The 21,684-nt window shown below is 39.1% G+C and overlaps 2 protein-coding genes across 2 annotated transcripts in view; both read left to right on the forward strand.

Annotated features, from left to right (window-relative positions):
* LOC136388291 (zinc finger protein 699-like) overlaps positions 1–21,684 on the forward strand; it is a 343,451-nt gene that overhangs the window by 64,757 nt on the left and 257,010 nt on the right.
* Positions 12,839–19,768, forward strand: LOC136389232 (olfactory receptor 7E178-like). Its single transcript, XM_066361036.1, has 2 exons — positions 12,839–12,984; positions 18,843–19,768. The coding sequence occupies exons 1-2, from the start codon at positions 12,861–12,863 to the stop codon at positions 19,766–19,768; spliced, it is 1,050 nt and encodes a 349-aa protein (XP_066217133.1). The 5' UTR covers positions 12,839–12,860.

The following is a 21,684-nucleotide window of genomic DNA, read 5'->3' on the forward strand; positions in this document are numbered from 1 at the left end:
GAATAAAATGATTTGCTTTTAGGTGTTGTTTGACTAAGAGTTATGATGAGAGGAATAAGAGGGAAATAGGAAACTGGGGGGACAAATTAAAAAATTACTATTGTATTTAGTGGAACAAGAACTAGATAAAATGGAGAGCCAGGGATGGGAGCACTGCTAGTGAGTTAAAAAGGTGAAGTAAAATCCCCCCAAAATGCCACAAACATAAGTTTGAGTCCCAGATAAGATAATTTGTTTGTTATTGAGGTTTGAATGAGAGGAGATATAAAGGAGAAAGGAAGAAACTAATATAGAGGGAGAAAAGAAAGAGAGAGAGAGAAAAAAAGAGGAAACCACTAAAAGAAGAAAAAAGAGGAGAGAGAGAGAGAGACAGAGAGAGTTGAGGGTTTTGGAATGCAACCCTCATAGAGAGAAAGGAAGAGGAAAGAAAAGATAATGGGAGATGTAACACTTATGGGTAGTGTAGTTCAAGGAGAGGAAAGAGTAAGACCGGCAGAGAGTTAATCAGCCAAATTAGAGGAAGAAAAAAAATATCAAGAATGAAGATAAGAGAAACAAACGAACAAATATAATAAAATGGGATAGGTTATAAAGTCTGCAGATTATTCTTGATTTTGAGAGGTTATCTTCTTGCTTTTTCTTTTCTCTCCCTCTTCCTGGTCGGTGACTCTGTACCCCAGGTTCTGCCCCTTTGGCACACTCAGGTAGAGGTTTGCAGTTGATAAGTCTCCATGGTGATGTCATGTATTGTGCTTTAGTCTCGTTGGCAGTCGAGGCTCATTAGCATTTATAGTCTCCGCCAGTGAGAGAGTCTGTGTTCCTGGAGCTTTTCTCCTAGTCTTTCCTTCCTCAATTAGTAGCCTGATAATCCAGCTATGGGGTTGCTGCTGCCTCTGCCTGGATAGTAAGAGGCTCAAAGAGCTGGCAACTCCCCACTCTATTTCCACTCAGCACAGGGCTCTGGGTAAGGCTCAGTCAGTCAGAGCTGCTAGCATAATCAGGCGGGGTTTCTGCCCACTCAAAGACCTCTGGCTCTGCCACTCTGTCCGGTAACACAGGTGGGCGCCCACTTCCAGAGCGCTTGGAAGAAACTCTCGCTCACTATCTGCGCGCGCAGACCAGGATATTCGGCCAGCAGTCTCACGCTCTGAGTGAAACCCCCAACCTCATGGAAAAGTTCCAGTGTTGGAATTGGCTCTTGCTCTGTCCCCATGCGTGGCTTTTGCAAGGCGCTGGGGCCGCTTGAGATTCCGCTTTGGCCCACAAAAAAGCCCCAGACTCTGCCCCTCTGTGCGATAACATGGGCGCGCACTACCGAGGCACTCGGAGGAATCTCTCGCTATCTGCGTGCACAGACCAGGATATCAGGCTGGCCGCGTTTCCCTCTCAGTGAATCCCCTACCAGCATGGAAAAGTTCCACCCTTGGAATTAGTTCTCACTCCCTTTCATGCGCGGCTTTCCCAGGGCGCTGGGGCTGCCCAGAGATTCCGCTTTCGGCCCAGACAAAGGCCTCTGATTCTGCCTCTCTGTGGGGTAACACGGGCACCCACTCCCGGGGCTTTGGAAGAAATCTCTCGCCCACTATCTGTGCGCGCCGACCAGGAGATCGGGTAAAATGGCTGCCCCACTTGTCTTTCTTTGTTTGGCTTTGGCGCGAGTGTTAGCTTATATTGCCCGGGTTGACACAGGAACAGTTTTTCCTCGGCTTGGATCTCCGTGCCACAGCCTGGTTCGGCCGTTTGTGCTGCAGCCTGGATCTATTCACCCCCTTTGCCCACCTCAGTTTCTATATTCACAGTTCCCAGAGAAAGCCGCCGTTTAGGTTAGTGAGGAAGGCGGAGCACTTCTTACTCCCTATTTCTTTCGGGGTTTGGTTATATATTTAGCCAATTTTTCGCTCGACCATACCTTCGGGTGTATTGCAAAACATCTGGAGGCTCCAAGGATAGGTTTTTCTGTTTCTGGTTGAAGATCTTGTTGAGTTTTGGGGGAGATTTATTGGTATCACTTCTTACCCCGCCATTACTCTGACGTCATCTCCAATTTTAATGGGGTGACATCAATAAATCAGGGTACATAATGTTCAAAGAAAACATGTCCAGGATATCTTGTCATTCAATTATGTTGCATACCCATCACACAAATTCAGATTGTCCTCTGTCACCTTCTATCTACAATAGTTTTCTTTTTTGTGTGTGTGTGTGTGTGTGTATTTTTCCCAAGCTGGAAACGGGGAGAGACAGTCAGACAGACTCCCGCATGCGCTCGACCGGGATCCACCCGGCACACCCACCAGGGGCGAAGCTGTGCCCACCAGGGGGTGATGCTCTGCCCCTCTGGTGCGTCACTTGTTGCGACCAGAGCCACTCTAGCGCCTGGGGCAGAGGCCAAGGAGCCATCCCCAGCGCCCGGGCCATCTTTGCTCCAATGGAGCCTTGGCTGCGGGAGGGGAAGAGAGAGACAGAGAGGAAGGAGGGGGGGTGGAGAAGCAAATGGGCGCTTCTCCTATGTGCCCTGGCCGGGAATCGAACCCGGGTCCCCCGCACACCAGGCCGACGCTCTACCGCTGAACCAACCGGCCAGGGCCTACAATAGTTTTCTTTATGCCCCTCCCCCTCCCCCTTTCCCTCTTTCTCCCTCTCCCCCCCCACTGTAACCATCACACTCTTTTCCATGTCTCTTAGTCTCGTTTTTATGTCCCACCTATGTATGGAATCATGCAGTTCTTGTTTTGTTCTGATTTGCTTATTTCACTCCGTATAATGTTATCAAGATCCATCCATGTTGTTGTAAAAGATCCTATGTCATCATTTCTTATGGCTGAGTAGTATTCCATGTGTGCCACATCTTCTTTATCCAGTCATCTATTGAAGGTCTTTTTTGTTGTTTCCATGTCTTGGCCACTGTGAACAATGCTGCAATAAATGTGGGGCTACATGTCTCTTTACATGTTAATGTTTCTGAGTTTTCGGGGTATATACCCAGTAGAGGGATTGCTGGGTCATAAAGTAGTTCTATTTTCAGTTTTTTGAGGAACCACCATACTTTCTTCCATAATGGTTGTACTACTTTACATTCCCACCAACAGTGAATGAGGGTTCCTTTTCCTCCACAGCCTCTCCAACATTTGTTATTACCTGTCTTGTTAATAATAGCTAATCTAACAGGTGTGAGGTGGTATCTCATTGTAGTTTTGATTTGCATTTCTCTAATAACTAATGAAGATGAGCATCTTTTCATATATCTGTTGGTCATTTGTATTTCTTCCAGGAAGAAGTGTCTGTTCATGTCCTCTTCCCATTTTTTTATTGGATTGTTTGTTTGTTTGTTGTTGAGTTTTATGAGTTCTTTGTATACTTTGGATATTAGGCCCTTATCTGAGCTGTTGTTTGAAAATATCATTTTCCATTTAATTGGTTGTCTGTTTATTTTGTTCTTGGTTTCTCTTCCTGAGCAAAAACTTATTAGTCTGATGTAGTCCCATTCATTTATCTTTGCCTTCACTTCTCTTGCCTTTGCAGTCAAATTTATAAAATGCTCTTTAAAACCAAGGTCCATGAGTTTAGTACCTATGTCTTCTTCTATGTACTTTATTGTTTCGGGTCTTATATTTAGGTCTTTGATCCATTTTGAATTAATTTTAGTACAGGGGGACAAACTGTAGTAGAGTTTCATTCTTTTGCAAGTGGCTTTCCAGTTTTCCCAGCACCATTTATTGAAGAGGCTTTCTTTTTTCCATTGTGTGTTGTTGGCCCCTTTATCAAAAATTATTTGACCAGATATATGTGGTTTTATTTTTGGAGTTTCTATTCTGTTCCATTATTCTATTTTTCTGCCAATACCATGCTGTTTTGATTGTCGTGGCTTTATAATATAGTTTGAAGTCAGGTATTGTAATGCCCCCAGCTTCATTCTTTTTCCTTAGGATTGCTTAGGCTATTCAGGGTTTTTTATAGTTCCATATAAATCTGATGATTTTTTGTTCCGTTTCTTTAAAAAATGTCATTGGAATTTTTATGGAATTGCATTAAATTTGTATATTGCTTTGGGTAATATAGCCATTTTGATTATATTTATTCTTCCTATCCACGAACAAGGAATATTTTTCCATCTCGTTGTATCTTTTTTGATTTCCATTAACAATGCATTATAGTTTTTATTATATAGGTCCTTTACGTTCTTTGTTATGTATATTCCTAGGTATTTTTGTTGTTGTTGTTGCAATTGTGAAGGGGAATATTTTTTTGAGTTTGTTTTTTAATGTTTCATTGTTGGCATATAAAAAGGCTATGAACTTTTGTATATTAATTTTGTATCCTGCAATCTTACTGTATTGGTTTATTGTTTCTAGTAATCTTTTTGTGGAGTCTTTGGGGTTTTCGATGTATAGGATCATATCATCTGCAAAAAGTGATACCTTTTCTTCTTTTCTGAAATGGATGCCTTTTATTTCTTTATCTTGTCTGATTGCTCTGGCTAGAACCTCTAGTTCCACATTAAATAAGAGTGGTGAGAGTGGACAACCCTGTCTTGTTCCTGATTTAAGGGGGAATTTACTCAGTTTTATGCCATTTAATATGATGTTGGCTGATGGTTTATTATATATGGCCTATATCATGTTGAGATATTTTCCTTCTATACCCATTTTGTTGAGTGCCTTAAATATAAATTTGTGTTGTATTTTATCTAATGCCATTTCTGCATCTATTGATAAGATCATGTGTTTCTTGTTCTTTGTTTTGTTGATATGGTCTATTACGTTAACCGTTTTATGTATGTTGAACCATCCTTGAGATTCTGGGATGAATCCCACTTGATCATGATGTATTATCTTTTTAATATGTTGTTGTATTTGATTTGCTAGTATTATGTTTAGTATTTTAGCATCTGTATTCATTAGAGATGTTGGTCTGTAGTGGGGTTTTTTTGGTGCCGTCCTTGCCAGGTTTTGGTATGAGGGTTATGTTGGCTTCATAAAATGTGTTTGGAAGTATTGCTTCTTCTTCAATTTTTTGGAAGACTTTGAGTAGAATAGGAACCAAGTCTTCCTTGAATGTTTGAGAGAATTCACTAGTATAACCGTCTGGGCAGGACTTTTATTTTTGAGGAGGGTTTTAATAGTTTTTTCTATTTTCTCTCTGCTAATTGGTCTGTTTAGGCTTTCTGCTTTTTCATGACTCAGTCTACGAAGGTTGTATTGTTCTAGAAATTTATCTATTTCTTCTAGATTTTTGAATTTTGTGGCATATAGTTTTTCATAGTATTCTACAATATTTCATTGTATAGCTATGATATCTGTGGTGATTTCCCCTCTTTCATTTTGGATTTTGTTTATATGAGTCCTTTCTCTTTTTTCCTTGGTGAATTTTGCCAAGGGTTTGTCAATTTTATTGACCTTTTCAAAGAACCAGCTCCTTCTTTTATTAATTTTTTCTATAGTTTTTCTGTTTTCTATTTCATTTATTTCTGCTCTGAATTTTATTATTTCCTTTCTTCAAGTTGTTTTGGGTTGTCTTTGTTCTTCTTTTTCTATTTCCTTAAGGTGTGCAGTTAAGTGGTTTACTTGGGATCTCTCTTGTTTATTCATATAGGCCTGAAGTTATATGAATTTTCCTCTTATTACTGCTTTTGCTGCATCCCAGAGATTCTGATATGTCGTATTTTCATTTTCATTTGTCTGTATATATCTTTTGATCTCTGTGCTTATTTCTTCTTTGACCCATTTATTTTTTAAAAGTTTGTGTTTAGTTTCCACATTTTTGTGGGTTTTTTCCCTCTTTTTTGCAGTTGAATTTTAGTTTCAAAGCTTTATTATCAGAAAATATGCTTGGTAAATTTTGATTTTTTTGAATTTGCTGATGTTATTATTGTGGCTTAACATATGGTCCAATCTTGAGAATGTTCCATGTACACTAGAGAAAAATGTATACTCTCTTGCTTTGCGATGAAATGTTTTGTATATGTCTATCATATCCAGGTGCTCTAGTTTTTTGTTTAAGGCCAGTATATCTTTATTGATTTTCTGTTTGGATGAATGATCTAGAGCCATCAGCAGTGTATTGAGGTCTCCAAATATGATCGTACTTTTTGTCAGGTTTTGTTTTAGATTAATAAGTAGCTGTCTTATATATTTTGGTGCTTCTTGGTTTGGTGCATATATATTAAGAATTATTATGTCTTCTTGATTCAGTGTCCCTTTAATCATTATGAAATGACCATTTTTGTCTCTGAGTACTTTTTCTGTCTTGTATTCAGCATTATTAGATATGAGTATTGCTACACCTGCTTTTTTTGGATGTTATTTGCTTGGAGTATTGTTTTCCAACCTTTCACTTTGAATTTCTTTTTATCCTTGTTGCTTAGATGTGTTTCTTGTAGGCAGCATACAGTTGGATTTTTAAAAATCTATTCTGCTACTCTTCGTCTTTTTATTTGTGAGTTTAATCCATTTACATTTAGTGTAATTATTGACACTTGTGCGTTCCCTATTGCCATTTTATAAATTGCTTTCTGTTAGTTTTGTATCTTTTTTAATTCTTCTCTTTTGTTTTTCTATCATTTGTTATTGTTTGTTTGTATTCGATACTTCTTTTCTCTGTTGCTATCTTTTTTAAGTCATGTGCTTCTGTGGTGGATTTTTTCAAGGGTGGTTACCATTAAGTAATCAAAAGTGTACCTACCATGTTCACTGTAGTGTACTATCTTACGAATGCTTCTGCACTGCATCGTCCTTTGCTACTGTTAATCTCCATCCTCTCCCTCCCTTTTTTTTGTTGTCAAAGTTTAAATTTGGTTTTATTGTGTTCTTGGTGGAGCTTTTACTTGTGGTTTTGTTTTGTTTTGTTCTTTGTATCTGGTTGGAAAACCCCCTTTGTATTTCCTGGAGTGGGGCTTTTCTGATGATAAATTCCCTCATCTTTTCTGTATCTGTGAATGTTTTTATTTCTCCTTCGTATTTGAAGGATATCTTTAATAGGTATAGTATTCTTGGCTGAAAGTTTCTGTCTTTCAGGACTTTAAATATTGGGGTCCATTCTCTTCTAGCTTGTAGAATTTCTGCTGAGAATTCCAATGATTATCTAATAGGCTTTCCTTTATATGTTGTATTCTTCCTTTTCCTGGCTGCCTTGAGAATTTTTTCTTTGTCTTTGGTTTGTGCCAATTTTATTATGATGTGCCTTGGAGTAGGTTTGTTGGGGTTAAGAAAACTCGGTGTTCTGTTTGCTTCTTGAATTTGAGGCTTTAGTTCTTTCCACAAGCTTGGGAAGTTCTCATCTATTATTTGTTTAAATATGTTCTCCATTCCATTTTCTCTCTCTTTTCCTTCTGATATACCTATTATTCTTATGTTATTCTTTTTGATGGATTCAGATAATTCCTGTAGGGCTTTCTCATTTTTTAAAATTTTTGAATCTCTCTATTCTTCTCTCTGTTGTGTCTCAATTTGCTTGTCTTCTATGTCACTAATTCTACCTTCTATCTGGCCTGTTCTATTAACTAAGCTTGTTACCTCATTTTTCAGTTCATGAATTGAGTTTTTCATCTGTTTGATTTGTTTTTATAGTTTCAATTTCCTTGGAAATATATTCTTTGTGTTCATTGAGTTGTTTTCTGAGCTCCCTAAATTGTCTTTCTGTGTTTTTTGTATATCTCTGAGTATTTTTAGGATTTCTATTTTAAATTCCCTGTCATTTAGCTCCAAGGTTTCCAATATATTAAATTTTTTCTCCATAGATTTTTCCTCATCTATTTGTTCTACTTCTCTATCTTTTGTATGCATGATATTTTATTTTCTTTTCCTTAATGGCATCTGAGGGTGGTTTTGTTTATAGCACTAATGAGAATTAATAAGGAATAAAATATTAAAAAAAAGAAAATTTATTATTTTCCCCTTTTTTATTTTCTTCTCCTCCTCTCCCCTCCTCCTTAAGAAAATATTGTGATGAACCGAGAATTATATTGTGCTAAATGGAACAAAAGCTACCTATAATGGAGGACCTGAGTTGGGGGGAAGTAATAAAATGTAAAAAAAGGAGGTAGGGACCTACAAAATGCAAAAAAGGAAAAAATTTGGGTTCAGAATTTACACTTTGCTTGTAAGTGATGGTCGACTAAGATTAAATGAGAGGGATAAGAGGGAAACAGGAAAAAGAAAAAAAATTACTATTTTATTAAGTGAAGCAAAAACTAGATAGAATGGAGAGCCGGGGTTGGAAGGAATGCTAATGAGTTAAAAAGCGAAGTAAAAAGCACCCAAAATGCCACAAAGAAAAAGTTTGAGTCCCAAATAAAATAATTTGTTCATGATTGAGGATTGAATGAGAGGAAAAATAAAAGGAGAAAATAAGAAACTAATAGAGAGGGAGAAAAAAAGGGTGGAAGAAAAGAAGAAAATAGAAAAAAGAACAAAAAGAGAGATAGTTGAGGGTTTTGGAGTGTAACCCTCATGGAGAGAAAGGAAGAAGAAAAGCAAAAAATGGGAAATGTAACACTTACAGTTAGTGTAGTTCAAGAAAAGGAAAGAATAAGATGGGCAGAGAATAAGAGGACCAAGGTGGAAGAAAAAACAGTAGTAATGATAAAGACAAGAAGATGAAAGAAACAAACAAACAAAAAGAAAAGTAGAAAATGTTATAAAGTCTATGGATTTTTCTTGATTTTGAGATGTTATCTTCTTCCTTTTTCTTTTCTCTCCCTCTTCCTGGTTGGTGGCTCTGTACCCCAGGCTCTGCCCCTGTGACACACTTAGGTAGAGATTTGCAGTTCATGAGTCTGTATGGCGATGTCATATATTAGGCTTCAGTCTCGTTGGTAGTTGAGGCTTGTTTGCGTTTGCAGGCTCCGACAATGATAGAGTTTGTTTTCCCGGAGCCTCTCTCCTAGTCTCTCCTTCCTGAATTAGCAGCCTGATGATCCAGCTATGAGGTTGCTGCTGCATTGCCTGGAGAGTAAGAGGCTCAAAGAGTTGGCAAATCCCCACTCTATCCCCACTCAGCAGAGGGCTCTGGGTAAGGCTGTCAGTCAGAGCTGCCAGCATAATCAGTTGGCACTGGGAGCCAGTTTGCTCTCAAGGAGACTTTTATGTGCCTCCAGGCATGTCCAGTATGCCTCAGCACTCTGTGGGACCACACTCCCCAGGCTTTTTGCACTTTGTAACCTGTTTTGGCTGGGAAGAAGATGCCCTAGTTGCTACCTGCAGAACAGGAGGTCTTAACTGCTGCTAAGTCCCTCTTTTTAACATATTTCCCTGAGTATGAAAGCTCTGCCAATCAGAAGTTGCCCCCACCCCTACATGTATAGCAAGAGGCACTAAAAAATATCACGCCTCTTGTCTTAGATCGCTGAACTGAGAGAGATCTTGTCAGTTAGAGCTGCATAGGTCAGTTGGGAGGTGAGCAGACTGTGGGTTAAGCTAATTTCAGCAATTAGACCCACAGATCTGCTCCAGAAACAGACTGCAAGCTGCTTGCATGCCCTTCCCCCTAACGTTTTTGTATTTTTTTCTTCTTCTTCTCGGGGATGTTAACTTGAATGGCCAGGTGAGGCACCCCGCCCGCCTGAAGAAGTTCGAGCATAGGGAAGTTTGCTTTAGTGTACTCCCTGTGCACTGCTGTTTGGGGTGCAGGGATGTCAGTTGGGAGGTGAGCAGACTGTGGGTTAAGCTAATTTTAGCAATTGTATCCGCAGATCTGTTCCAGAGACAGATTGCAAACTGCTTGCTTGCCCCTCCCCCCAATGCTTTTGTATTTTTTTCTTCCTGGGGATGTTAGCTTGAATGGCTGGGTGAGGCGCCCCACCTGCCCAGAGAAGGGGGTAGGGAAGTTTGCTTTTGTGCACTCCCCACTCACCGCTGTTCAGGGTGCAGGTACCACTCTGAGACTCTTGTCACAGCCCACGCAGAGGCCTCTGATCCTGCCCCTCTGTCCGGGAACATGGGTGCCCACTCCTGGGGCACTAGGAGGAACCTCTCACACACTATCCGCGCTCACCAACCACCGACCAGGATATTGGGGCTAACAGCGGCTGCCCCTTGCCCATCTTTGCCAGGGACTGGCGCGGGCTTTAGCTCGCATTTACTGAGTCGCCACAGGCACACTCTTTCCTCAGCTTGGACATCTGTGCCACAGCCTGGCTTCCTCTACACCCTTAGCCCTAACTCTATCACAGTTCCAAGTGGAAGCAGCCTTTGCTCAGGTTAATGAGGAAGATGGAGTGTTCTTTTCTTCATCTTATTACCTTCAGGGTTGATTATATATTTAGTCAATTTTTCGCTTGATCATACCTCGTTTTTCAGTGTGTGGGACACCCAGACGCTCCAAGGATAGATTTTTCTGTGTCTGGTTGAAGGACTTGTTGAAATTTTGGGGAGATTTATTGGTAGTGCTCCTCACAGCACCATTTCTCTGACCTACAGTTTAAAATGTTAATAAAAAATACTATATAGTGGTCCCTCATCTATTGCAGGGGCTAGGTTCCAGAACCCCCTGTGATGGGTGAAAATCCACAAAGTAGCAACCTTATATTTATGTTATTATTTATATATTTTAAGGCTTTATAAACCCTACTCACACTCTTATAAACCTTTCCCATACTGTTATTCACCTTTCCCACACTCTTATAAATATTTCCTATGCTCTTATACACTTTCTACACTCTTAAATCTATGTAATTTTAACAACATATGGAATTCTATATGGGTACTTACCAGTGAATATACTACAACTTGAATGATGAAGATGATGATAATTGAATATTCTTTTAATATGTTTCAATTAATATTTTTATATCTTTTACATGGTTTTTACTTTTTAGGCTAGAAAATTCTTATTTTACCACAAAAATAATAAACATATAAAAATACCTATATACCACAAAATCCCATGATATAGCAAAAAATCTGCTATTCAAAATTAGATATATTCAATTTAAAAATCCTCAATACAGTGAGACCATGATAAGTAAACTGTGATATGGTGAGGGATGACTATATTATGACAAGACAAAAAACAATAAAAGTTGTTACTCCCTGGTTGGCACTTTTTCTATTTACATTATATGTTTGTTTACTGAAGTAACAAATGCAAAGAAATTAAAATGTAGCATTTCATCAAAGGTATAATAAGTTTTATGAAATGAATAAATAAATATTTAAGCATAGTTCCATCAAAATTTTTTCACCTGTGGATGGAATGAACATTATTACTAGAGGTGCTTAGAATACACTGTTGTGCAGATGAACATTAAAAAAGAAGAAGGAGTGTAAATTTGTGATTTCCACATTGGGCAGCAGCCCAGGTGCCCACCTTACAGAGAACTCTGATTACAAGTGCCATTTTAACAACCAGTACATCAAACACAACAAAAAATTAGATATTGGTTCTGTGGAACCAGTGCAAACCAGCTGAATCCCACCACTACCCTTGTGTTAAGGCTTAACACAAAAAATGTAAAACCCAAAAACATGACTACAGAACAAAAAATAGGCAGTTTTCTTAGAACAGTGGTTCTCAAAGTGTATGCCAGGTGCACTGGTGCGCCCTAGATTTCCAGGTGCGCCCTATAGTATCCCAGAGAAATATATGCCTGTTGGGGACCAAAAAAATCTACAGGGTTTTTAGAGTTTAGATTTTGGGGGGACAGAGGTGTGGGGAATTGGCTGTAAGCTGACAGTCTGCCCAACCCCCCCACACCTCACTTGCCTGATTAGGTTGCAAAAGGCTGTTAAGTTGTGGTGCTGGATTGTTTACACTCCCCCCCCCCCTGTGTTCCCTGGAAAGACTGGAGGCGAGTTTCTTCTATTCTTTGTTTGGTATAAAGTTAAGATGATATGTATGGTGGGAGTTTTCTGCACTCAACACAATTAAGAGTAAAAAGAGATGAATTCTTCAATGTATTGATGAGGAAATGAGAGTTTGCCTTTCAAATATATGCCCAAACAACATTGAAGAAATCACTAGGACACATCAAGCTCATGTTTCTCACAAACTCAAGAATAAAAAAACTTAACACATTCATGCCAGGACCAGCCAAATTTACTAAATCTTATTAAGAACGTATCTATCTATCTATCTATCTATCTATCTATCTATCTATCTATCATCTATCTATCTATCTATATAAAGGTAACTTTTTTGTCATTTTAAAAATTTTTAACCCCTCTTTTTAACGAATTCTAAAAAGCATAACTCAAAAAATGTAACATAAAAATGTTTTTTAATGTCAGAATAAATTTAATTTTGTCATATTTATTTTGTTTAATTACCATAAAAGCACACTTGAACTTTATATATTTTTCTTTAATATTTGACTTAATTATTATAAAATATTTCTCATAAGTTTGGATATAGTGTGCCTACAATTATTTGTAGGATTTTAAATGCACCTTGACTTCAAAAAGTTTGAGAACCACTGCCTTAGAGACAGTCTTAAATGAAGAAATAGAATTTATAATATATTCTTGGTGTAGAAACATAATTATCTCTACATAGAATGATAAATTCAATGAATGTGCAGACATACAAGTTCCACATTGCTCTTTTTAATTGAAAAAAAATGGTTTGCATTTATAAAATCATGCAAGATAGATGTGGGAGGGAAGGAGTACATGGGAGCTTCCTCCTGATAAGAGGAAGGGCCCAGAGCCTTGGAAGTACATTCCATTTTTCTCTTCTATTAATAACAGCAAGTCCTCAGGGATTGGGATAATAGACCGGTTTGGCTAATCATGAGCTCTGTGCATTGAGCTCCCAAGGCCACTCAGGGAAGATAATCAGCTTGTGCCTCCAGCCCTTCAATTTTCCATCTCGGTCCAGTGTCTGTCACATCTGAGGTTCCTCCTCTCAGAATCACTGCATCAGCCATGACTTCCTCTGCCACCCTGCCAGTCCTGAGGATGGAGCCTGACCATTCATTGCTTGCTGGACAGGACAGGGACAGAGGATTCTCACTACCTGGTTATTCTCCAGCAGAGATAGAACAGCCCGGTGAGTACTGTGGAGATGATGGATGGAGAGGGACTGTCGTTTTATCATTAGGACAAAGCAGTATTGGGACAGATGAAAGGGCCCCAATATGGAAAGTTTCAGATATTTTTGTCCTTATTCAAGGAGACTCTGAATACCTGGAGGGAAACCACTGAGTCTAATCCATTTCTGATCCCCCATGGCTATGCTCTGCTTGGTGAGAACAACCACAATCTCTGTTCACTAATGAACAGGCTCTTCCTGGATCTCAGAAACAGAGCACAGGCAACATGGCTTCCCACACAGAGAGCTTCTTTCCTGTGTGTCATTCTTTCCAGGAAAGTCTTGTAGGACTAGAGAGAAGATTAAACAGTGCTCATAAATATCTATTTCATAGATTTCCTTTTTAAAAAATTATTTTAAATTGAATTTTTGGGTACAGGTTTCAAATGTACAGCTCAATAAAACATCACCTACACAGTGCATCCTGCACTCATTGCCCCAAGAAAATCTCTTTCCATCTGCATTCCACCCCACTCCCACCCCTGCCCTTTGCCTATGTCCACATACTCCCCACCCCCTTTCCCTCTGGTTATCACCACACTGTGGTCTGTATCTCTGTGTTCTCTCTGTGTGTGTGTTTATTGCTTAATCCCTTCACCTTTTGCAATCCAGTCCCCCACACCTTCTCCCCTCTGACAGCTATCAATCTGTTCCACATGTCCTTGTCTCTGTTTCTATTTTGTTCATCAATATAATTTGTTCATTAGATTCCACATACAAGTGAGATTGTATGGTATTTGTCTTTCTCTGTATGTCACAGATTTTCTAAAAAACCTATCATTTTTCACTTAATAAAATCAACAGTTAAATATAAAAAAATAAGGTGGCTATTTTGATGAAAATGAAAAAAAGAAAAGAGAAAGGGAAGTTAATCTTACTGTGTGGATTGACACACATTTTAGGATTTCCATTCATCCCATGAACAAATTATCTGGGATATGATAGGCTTCTACCTCTCTCTGTATATAATAAACTAAAATACCATTAAACCTTTCTTGGGATTGTTTTTCAACAGCAAACCCACTATTTTAATCTAATTTAAAATGATGACTGAGCTTGGCTGGTGGTGGCACAGTGGATAAAGCGTCAACCTGGAACACTGAAGTCGCTGGGTAAAAACCCTGGGCTCACCTGGTCAAGGCACAAATGGGAGTTGATGCTTTCTGCTCCTTTCTCCTTCTCTCTCTCTCTCTTTCTCCATTTCTCTCTCACACTCTAAAAATGAATAAATAAAATCTAAAAAATAAAATAAAACTGTGACTGAAATATATTAAGGGCAGACCTCTGTCAGGTGCCACACATCTCCCAGAGATGGGTGTTACTCTATCATTTCTGTGTAAGAGACACCAGCACAGAGAGGTGGAAGGTTTACACACACTTCACGTTTAGTGGGTGACAGCTGTGGGACTCAGACAAAGGCCTCCTCATTCCCACCCCAGGGCTCTGCCCCCTCCACCCAGCACAATAACTGTTTCTTTCCAAACCTGCTTTAGTCTCAGATGAGCAAACAGGGGCACAACCATCAGTTCCTTCTCTCGGGATTTGGTGAGTTCACCTGTAATTTAGCAAAGTAGACCAAAGTAGACCATGGATCTTTCTTACATGAATGTGTGGATCATGGGGTTTTATATGAATACTAATACATTTTTTCAGCACATTTTCTAAACCTGAGATATGGAAATATCATTCCCTTACAAGACGGGAATATTCATGTGGCTCTATTGTAAACAGACTATTGCTAGTATGGCTTCAGTGAACTTTCTGATTTCACACCTTGGCAATCAGAGATTGTAGCTGATTTTTCTATTGGCAAAACAAGTATAAGTAATTAATAGCAAAACTGCACATATATCAATTTTTACAACTCAAACAATTACCATTTATGCATATATCTTTATAAAATTATCACTTGTATGATATGGAGAGGGGTATAAGAATTTTCTTATCATTGCCATGATAAAATATTGAAAAATAAAATGACATTTATTCCTCAGGTAGTGCTATGCATCATTTAAAGTGCTGAGATAGATGCATGTATTTCACAGACTTAACATGCATGCTGTGGTCAGTGAGAACTCAGGGAACAGCATGTGTACTCTGAGAGTGTTCAGGTAAGTTTCAAGAAAACTGCTTATGAATACATAACTCAATACTAATATTACAAAAATATTGAAAGGAAATGCATCCATCACATTCATGACAGTGTTTGCCTTTGGATAACTTTGACGTGCATGGGAAGATCATGCAGGGATAGCAAAAAATTCTCAAGTTCCATCAATAGTAAATATGAATTCCACAGCATGCATCATTAATTATTGATATTTTAATATGGGTAGTGGGTAAAATTATATTGATAATAATTGACAACATTAATGCAACATTTATTAATTGTCCGGCAGTGGTTCTCAGCTCTGGCTATATGTTAGTGTGTCCAAAGGACTTGCGTGTAGAAATTTTGATTCAATTGGTTCTAAGTTATGGCCAGACCATCATAGAATTTTTTAAACGAACAGGTAATTATAATATCAGCTAGCATTAATAGTCACTGTTTTTCTGTTTGTTTGTTTTTTTGACAGAGATGGAGAAATCAATTGAGGGACAGATAGTGACAGATGGAAACAGACAGGAAGGGAGAAAGATGAAAAGCGTCAACTTTCATTGCAACACCTTAGATTTTCATTGATTGCTTTCTCATATGTGCCTTGATCGGGGTGCTACAGCAGATCAAGTGACCCCTTGCTCAGGCCAGCAACCTTGAGCTTCAAGCCAGTGACCTTTGGGCTCAAGCCAGCGACCGTGGGTTCATGTCATATCTATGATCTCACACTCAAGCCAGTGACCCTGTGCCCAAGCTGGTGACCTCAGGGTTTAGAACCTGGGTCCTCTGCATCCAGTCCAATGCTCTGTCCACTGCACCATCGCCTGGTTGAACAATAGCCACTGTTTAAGTATTTTATTTTTAGAGTTTAATTTTATTTTTTACAGTAATCCTGTAATGTCAGCTCAGTAATGTACCCATTTTACAGAGAAGCAAACTACCTAGGTGTTTTAAATTTTAGTCTTTGTTCTTTTCTCTGTTGACTTTCCCTTAATTACATCATTTTTTGTTGCAAGAATAGTTTATTGTAATATAGTTTGTATAAAGTTAGGTAACATTTACAAAACAGAAATGTTGAACTATATACATAGGAGTCTAGCATGTCATCCAAAGGAATAAATATTGTGACAAAGTGACACTTTAGTAAATTATACCATGTTTGACCTGTCAAAAGAAATTACTTGGGTTACCCTCAGGGTCTGAATTCAAGAGACATGCAGTCCCTCTATAAGGAAGGTTGGCTTGAAAAGCTCTGAAGCTGGCATAAAAAGCCAATTTAAGGTTTAAGATTTGGCTTTGGTCTAAATTTTCAAGTACTCATTAGAAGGTTGATTTAATGAGAAATCAACCCTTCACAAATGTTCGTGATTAGAGACTATTTTAAAAAGTTTTACCAATCTACTATGAACGGAAACAGTAAAGTGCAAAACAACTGCAGATTTTTCTCTAGGATTGTGTATCACTGATAGAAAATAACCTTTCCAAAAAAAAATTGGGGGGTGGGGCAGGTAGAAGAAGGTGAAGGGAGAATAAGTGGCAATGGAAGGAGACTTGATTTGAGGTGGTGAACACACAGAGCAGTGTACACATGTTGTATCATAGAAGCATACACTGGAAACCTATAATTTTATTAACCAATGTCACCCCAATAAATCCAATTAAAAGTTAAGAAAAACTGCCCTGGCTGGTTGGCTCAGCAGCCAACTGGCATTGGCCTGGCATATGGAAGTCCCAAATTCAATTCCCAGCCAGGGCACACAGGAGAAGTGCCCATCTGCTTCTTCACCCCTCCCCCTCTCCTTCCTCTCTGTCTCTCTCTTCCCCTCCCGCAGCCAAGGTTCCATTGGAGCAAAGTTGGCCCGGGCACTGAGGATGGCTCCATGGCCTCTGCTTCAGGTGCTAGATTGGCTCTAGCTGCAACAGAGCAATGCCCCAGATAGGCAGAGCATCGCCCCCCTGGTGGGCATGCCAGGTGAATCCCAGTCAGGCACATGTGAGTCTATCTGACTGCCTTTCTGCTTCTAACTTTGGAAAAAATAAATAAATAAGAATACATGTATTTTTATCTTATTTTTTATTTATTAGTTTATTTTTTTTATTCAGTGAGAGGAGGGGAGGCAGAGACAGACTCCTGCGTGTGTCTTGACTGGGATCCACCTGGCATGGCCATTAGTGGGCGATGTTCTGCTTATCTGGAGCATTGCTCCATTGCTCAGCAATCGGGCTCTTTTTAGTGCCTGAGAGGAGGCCATGGAACCATCCTCAGCTCCCCAGAGCCAAATTGCTCCAATTGAGCCATGGCTGTGGCAGGGGAAGAGAGTGAGGGAGAAAGAGAGAGAGAGAAAAGCAAGAGGAAAGGGGTGAAGAAACATATGGTTGCTTCTCTTGTGTGCCCTGACCAGGAATTGAACCCAGGACATTCACACTCTGGGCCGATGCTCTACTACTAAGCCAATTGGCCAGGGCAAGAATAAAATCTCTTTAAAAAACCAAAGTGAAAGTGCTCAGAGAGTTTCTGGGTGGGTGAGCATATCAGAATGGTGGGGGAGCAGTGCACCAGGAGAAGGAGTGGCAGTTACATGCCTCCCTCATCCACATCTCCCTGGCTCTGTGTGTCTTTTCTACCTGACTGTTCCTGAGTTGTAGCTTTTATAATAAAGTGGTAAATGTTAAAAAAAAATAGTACAGACTATTTATGAAAGTTTATTTTTATTTAATTATTGGTGAATTGTAAATTAATACCATCTTCTGGATCAGTGACACTGTACAATTTTGTCCATTTAACAAAAACATATTTTTCAAAATGTGAAGTTCAACCTGTGGTGGTGCAGTGGATAAAACATCAACCTGGAATGCTGAGGTCACCGGTTCGAAACCCTGGGCTTGACCAGTCAAGGCACATATGGGAGTTGATGCTTCCTGTTCCTCCCCCTTATCTCTCTCTCTCTCTCTCTCTCTCTCTTTCTCTCTCTCTCTTTCTCTCTCTCCTGACCCTCCTCCTTCTAAAGTGAATTTTAAAAATTAAAAAAACACACGAAATCCACCAAAAACAAATATTTATATATTTAAGTTATATTTGAATAGACTTCAACCAGAAAGCCCACACATTTGAGTGACCACTTATCTCCATAGAAGAAGGATGTTATACAACCAAATAAAAGTAGAAATCCTTAAAGACAGTTGCCATATAAAAATGCTATCTGATTATGAATGTTTTATATTAAGTTAGAATACAATTAATGTGGTTTTAGCTCTTCTAGACTACATTCCAAATTAAGGGAATTTCTTACAGTTCATCTGGGTGAGATAAAGTGTACTCAACTGCTTCTTAGTGTCTTTCAATTAGAATGATTTTTTTTCTAGAAAATATTTTTCATTCTGCATTTTTCCTTCAAAAGTGGAAGGCTGATATTCTACTCTGTTCATGATGTGTTATCTCAAAATGTCCTCACTTCTCTATATTCTTTGACCCAGTGTTTCTAAAGTGAGTGTATATAGAAACAGTTGAAGAGTCCAGACGTAAGTAAGTAAGAAAAGAGTTCTAAAATGGGTTCACAACTAAGAAATGTTGCAAAAGGCAATAAGAGCAAGGGTTGTATGGTCCAGAAGTGTAAATATGTTATTTGTTAATTACTTGAATCCAAAACAATGGATGTCCCTATGGTTGTTTAATTTCTTTAGCCCTCTCTTCTTTTTTAAAATGTATCTTATTGCATAGAGCTACAGAATCAAACAGGTGACCCAGAAATCCTCCTCCTGGGACTCTCAAATGATCCAGAACTACAGCCCCTTCTGTTTGGTCTGTTCCTGTCCATGTACCTGGTGACCATGCTTGGGAACCTGCTCATCATTCTGGCCATCATCTCTGACTCCCACCTCCACACCCCCATGTACTTCTTCCTCTCCAATTTGTCCTTGACCGACATCAGTTTCAGCACCAGTACAGTCCCCAAGATGCTGGTAAACATCCAGACGTACAGCAAATCCATCACCTATGCAGGCTGCTTAACTCAGGTGACATTTTTTTCTCTGTTTGCATGTTTGGAAAGTGTACTCCTGGCTGTGATGGCCTATGACCGGTTGGTGGCCATTTGTCAGCCCCTACATTACCTGGTCATCATGAATCCTCACCTCTCTGGCTTGCTGGTGCTGCTGTCATTTTTCATCAGCCTTTTGGATTCTCAGCTGCACTACTTGATGGTGTCACAACTTACCTTCTGTGCAGATGTGGAAATCCCTCATTTCTTCTGTGATCCTTCTCAACTCTTCAACCTTGCATGTTCTGACACCTTCATCATCAACATATTGATCTATTTTATTGGTGTCATTCTTGGTGGTGTTCCACTGTCAGGGATCCTTTTCTCTTACTATAAAATAATTTCCTCCATCCTGAGAGTCCCATCATCACATGGGAAGTATAAAGCTTTCTCCACCTGTGGCTCTCACCTGTCAGTTGTTTGCTTATTTTATGGAACAGGACTTGGAGAGTATCTCAGTTCTGCTGTCTCATCTTCCCCAAGGAAAGATGTGGTGTCCTCGGTGATGTACACTGTGGTCACACCCATGCTGAACCCCTTCATCTACAGCCTGAGGAACAGAGATATCAAGAGCGCCCTGTGGAGGATGATCAGAAGAACAGCCTAATCTCAATACCTGTGCTATATTTTTTGGTTCATAGGGCTGGAAAAAAAACAGTAAAATCAAACATGTGCAGCAAGAAATTCTGAATCTGCAGTCACATAGTGTATATGTTCCAATATAGCTCTCTGCTTCCTGTTTATACAGGTTTTCCTTCTAGCACAGGTGTAATGGAACTGGGACATTATTTTGGACTCCTAACTTAAGCACAGCCCCTCCAGGATTATTCATGGTACATCAGTATCCCCTTCTCACTTTCCTGATGCACTACGCAGGACTCTCAGTCATGAGCAACCTTGTTTCTATCATTATTTAAAAATCATATCTCTATTCTTGCATTTATTATATCTTTTTCTAGCTTTTCAATCATATGTATGGATTAACTGTTCAAATTTTTAAATAAAATATTTTAAGTTAAAAAAAATCATATCTCTTTTTTTCTTGTTATTTATTCTCTTTCTACTTTCCTCATGATTTTTCTCTGTTTTCCATATTTTTGCACCTTCATAATCTTGGTGAGATACTTGAGAAAATAAGGTGACTGTTTAATTTCTTGTCCAAACCAGGGTATTTTGAAATTGGAATCAGATGGTATTAATAGAGTTTGAATAAATAGTTATCAACTGGGACTTTCCTAGAAAAACTGGGATATAGGATTCTGAATTTTACTGATAATTCTTTTTTTCATTCCATCTAACATTTCCTCAATCAATTATATAGCCAGACATGTAAGAAAAAACACTGTATAATTCCACTTCGATGAGGCACTTAGTGTAGTCAAATTCATAGAGACACGAAATAGAATAGTGGTTTCTAGGGGCTGGGAAAATAGGGAGAGAGGGTGTTTGAGAAATAAAGATTTTTACTTATGCAAAATGAAAAGAATTTTGGAGACAGATGATGGTGATGGTTGCATAACAATGTGAATGTACTTAATACCACTGAACTGGACATTTAAAATTGTTAAGAATGACCAATTTTACATCAGCTTATTTTACCACAAGAAAAGAGAAGATGTCTTGTTAGGAATGTGTATTGCGTTGTTCCAAATGTTAGAAGTACCACTTAGCCCTGGGCATCACCTCCATAGGGATCAGCTTCAGTCACAGAAAGCTGTCTTAGCCAAGGTCATGGCTCATTCTGAGCAGTTTACATCCAATGATATTTGGCCCCCTGGAACCAATTCCAGCCAACTCTAAAAGACCATTCTAGATACAGAGCTCCCTAGTGACTTTAGGAGACCTTTTTTTAAACAAATTTTATTTATTTATTCATTTTAGAGGGAGAGAGAGAATGGGGAGAAGCAGGAAGCATCAGTTCCCATATGTGCCTTGACTAGGCAAGCCCAGGGTTTCAAACTTGTGACCTTAGCATTCTACATTGAAACTTTATCCATTGTGCCACCACAGGTCAGTTAGAAGACCTTTGATGGGCTCCAACTTGGCTTGACTTTTTCTACTGCTGCCTCTTGTTACAGTTTGCCAAACCACAGAGTCTGAAGGAACAGTCCCTTCATTTCAGACACCAGCTACAAATTTAGGAGTCCCCAGGGCCACCTTCACTTCAGACCAGTTGCCCACAAATTCAGAGACTTGCTCACATCCAATCATTTGCTAGAGTGACTCAAACTGAGGGAATTCTCTCTGGTTTAATAATTCACCAGAATGAGTCACAGAACTTAGGACAGTGCTATACTTATGATCACAATTTTATTATACCAAAACAATGCAAATAATAACCAACCAAAAGAAGATACACATAGGGAACTCTCTGAAATGTCCCAGATGTAAAATTTCTGTTGCCCTCTCTCTACAGAATTCAGCTCCATTACTTCCTCCTGGCCACAAGGTGCAACAATACTCAGAATATTGTCCACCAGGTAGCACACTTGAGTTTCAATGTTTAGAGTTTTTAATTGAGAA

Source organism: Saccopteryx leptura, chromosome 1 (genome assembly GCF_036850995.1).
Source record: "Saccopteryx leptura isolate mSacLep1 chromosome 1, mSacLep1_pri_phased_curated, whole genome shotgun sequence".
Classification (NCBI taxonomy): Eukaryota; Metazoa; Chordata; class Mammalia; order Chiroptera; family Emballonuridae; genus Saccopteryx; species Saccopteryx leptura.

What these genes read in the sequence shown, in the direction of transcription:
- LOC136389232 (XM_066361036.1), top strand. Translation starts at nt 12,861, where the DNA reads ATGACTTCCTCTGCCACCCTGCCAGTCCTGAGGATGGAGCCTGACCAT. An exon ending in AGCAGAGATAGAACAGCCCG is followed by an intron (nt 12,985 to 18,842) that starts GTGAGTACTGTG and finishes CTTATTGCATAG; the next exon opens with AGCTACAGAATCAAACAGGT.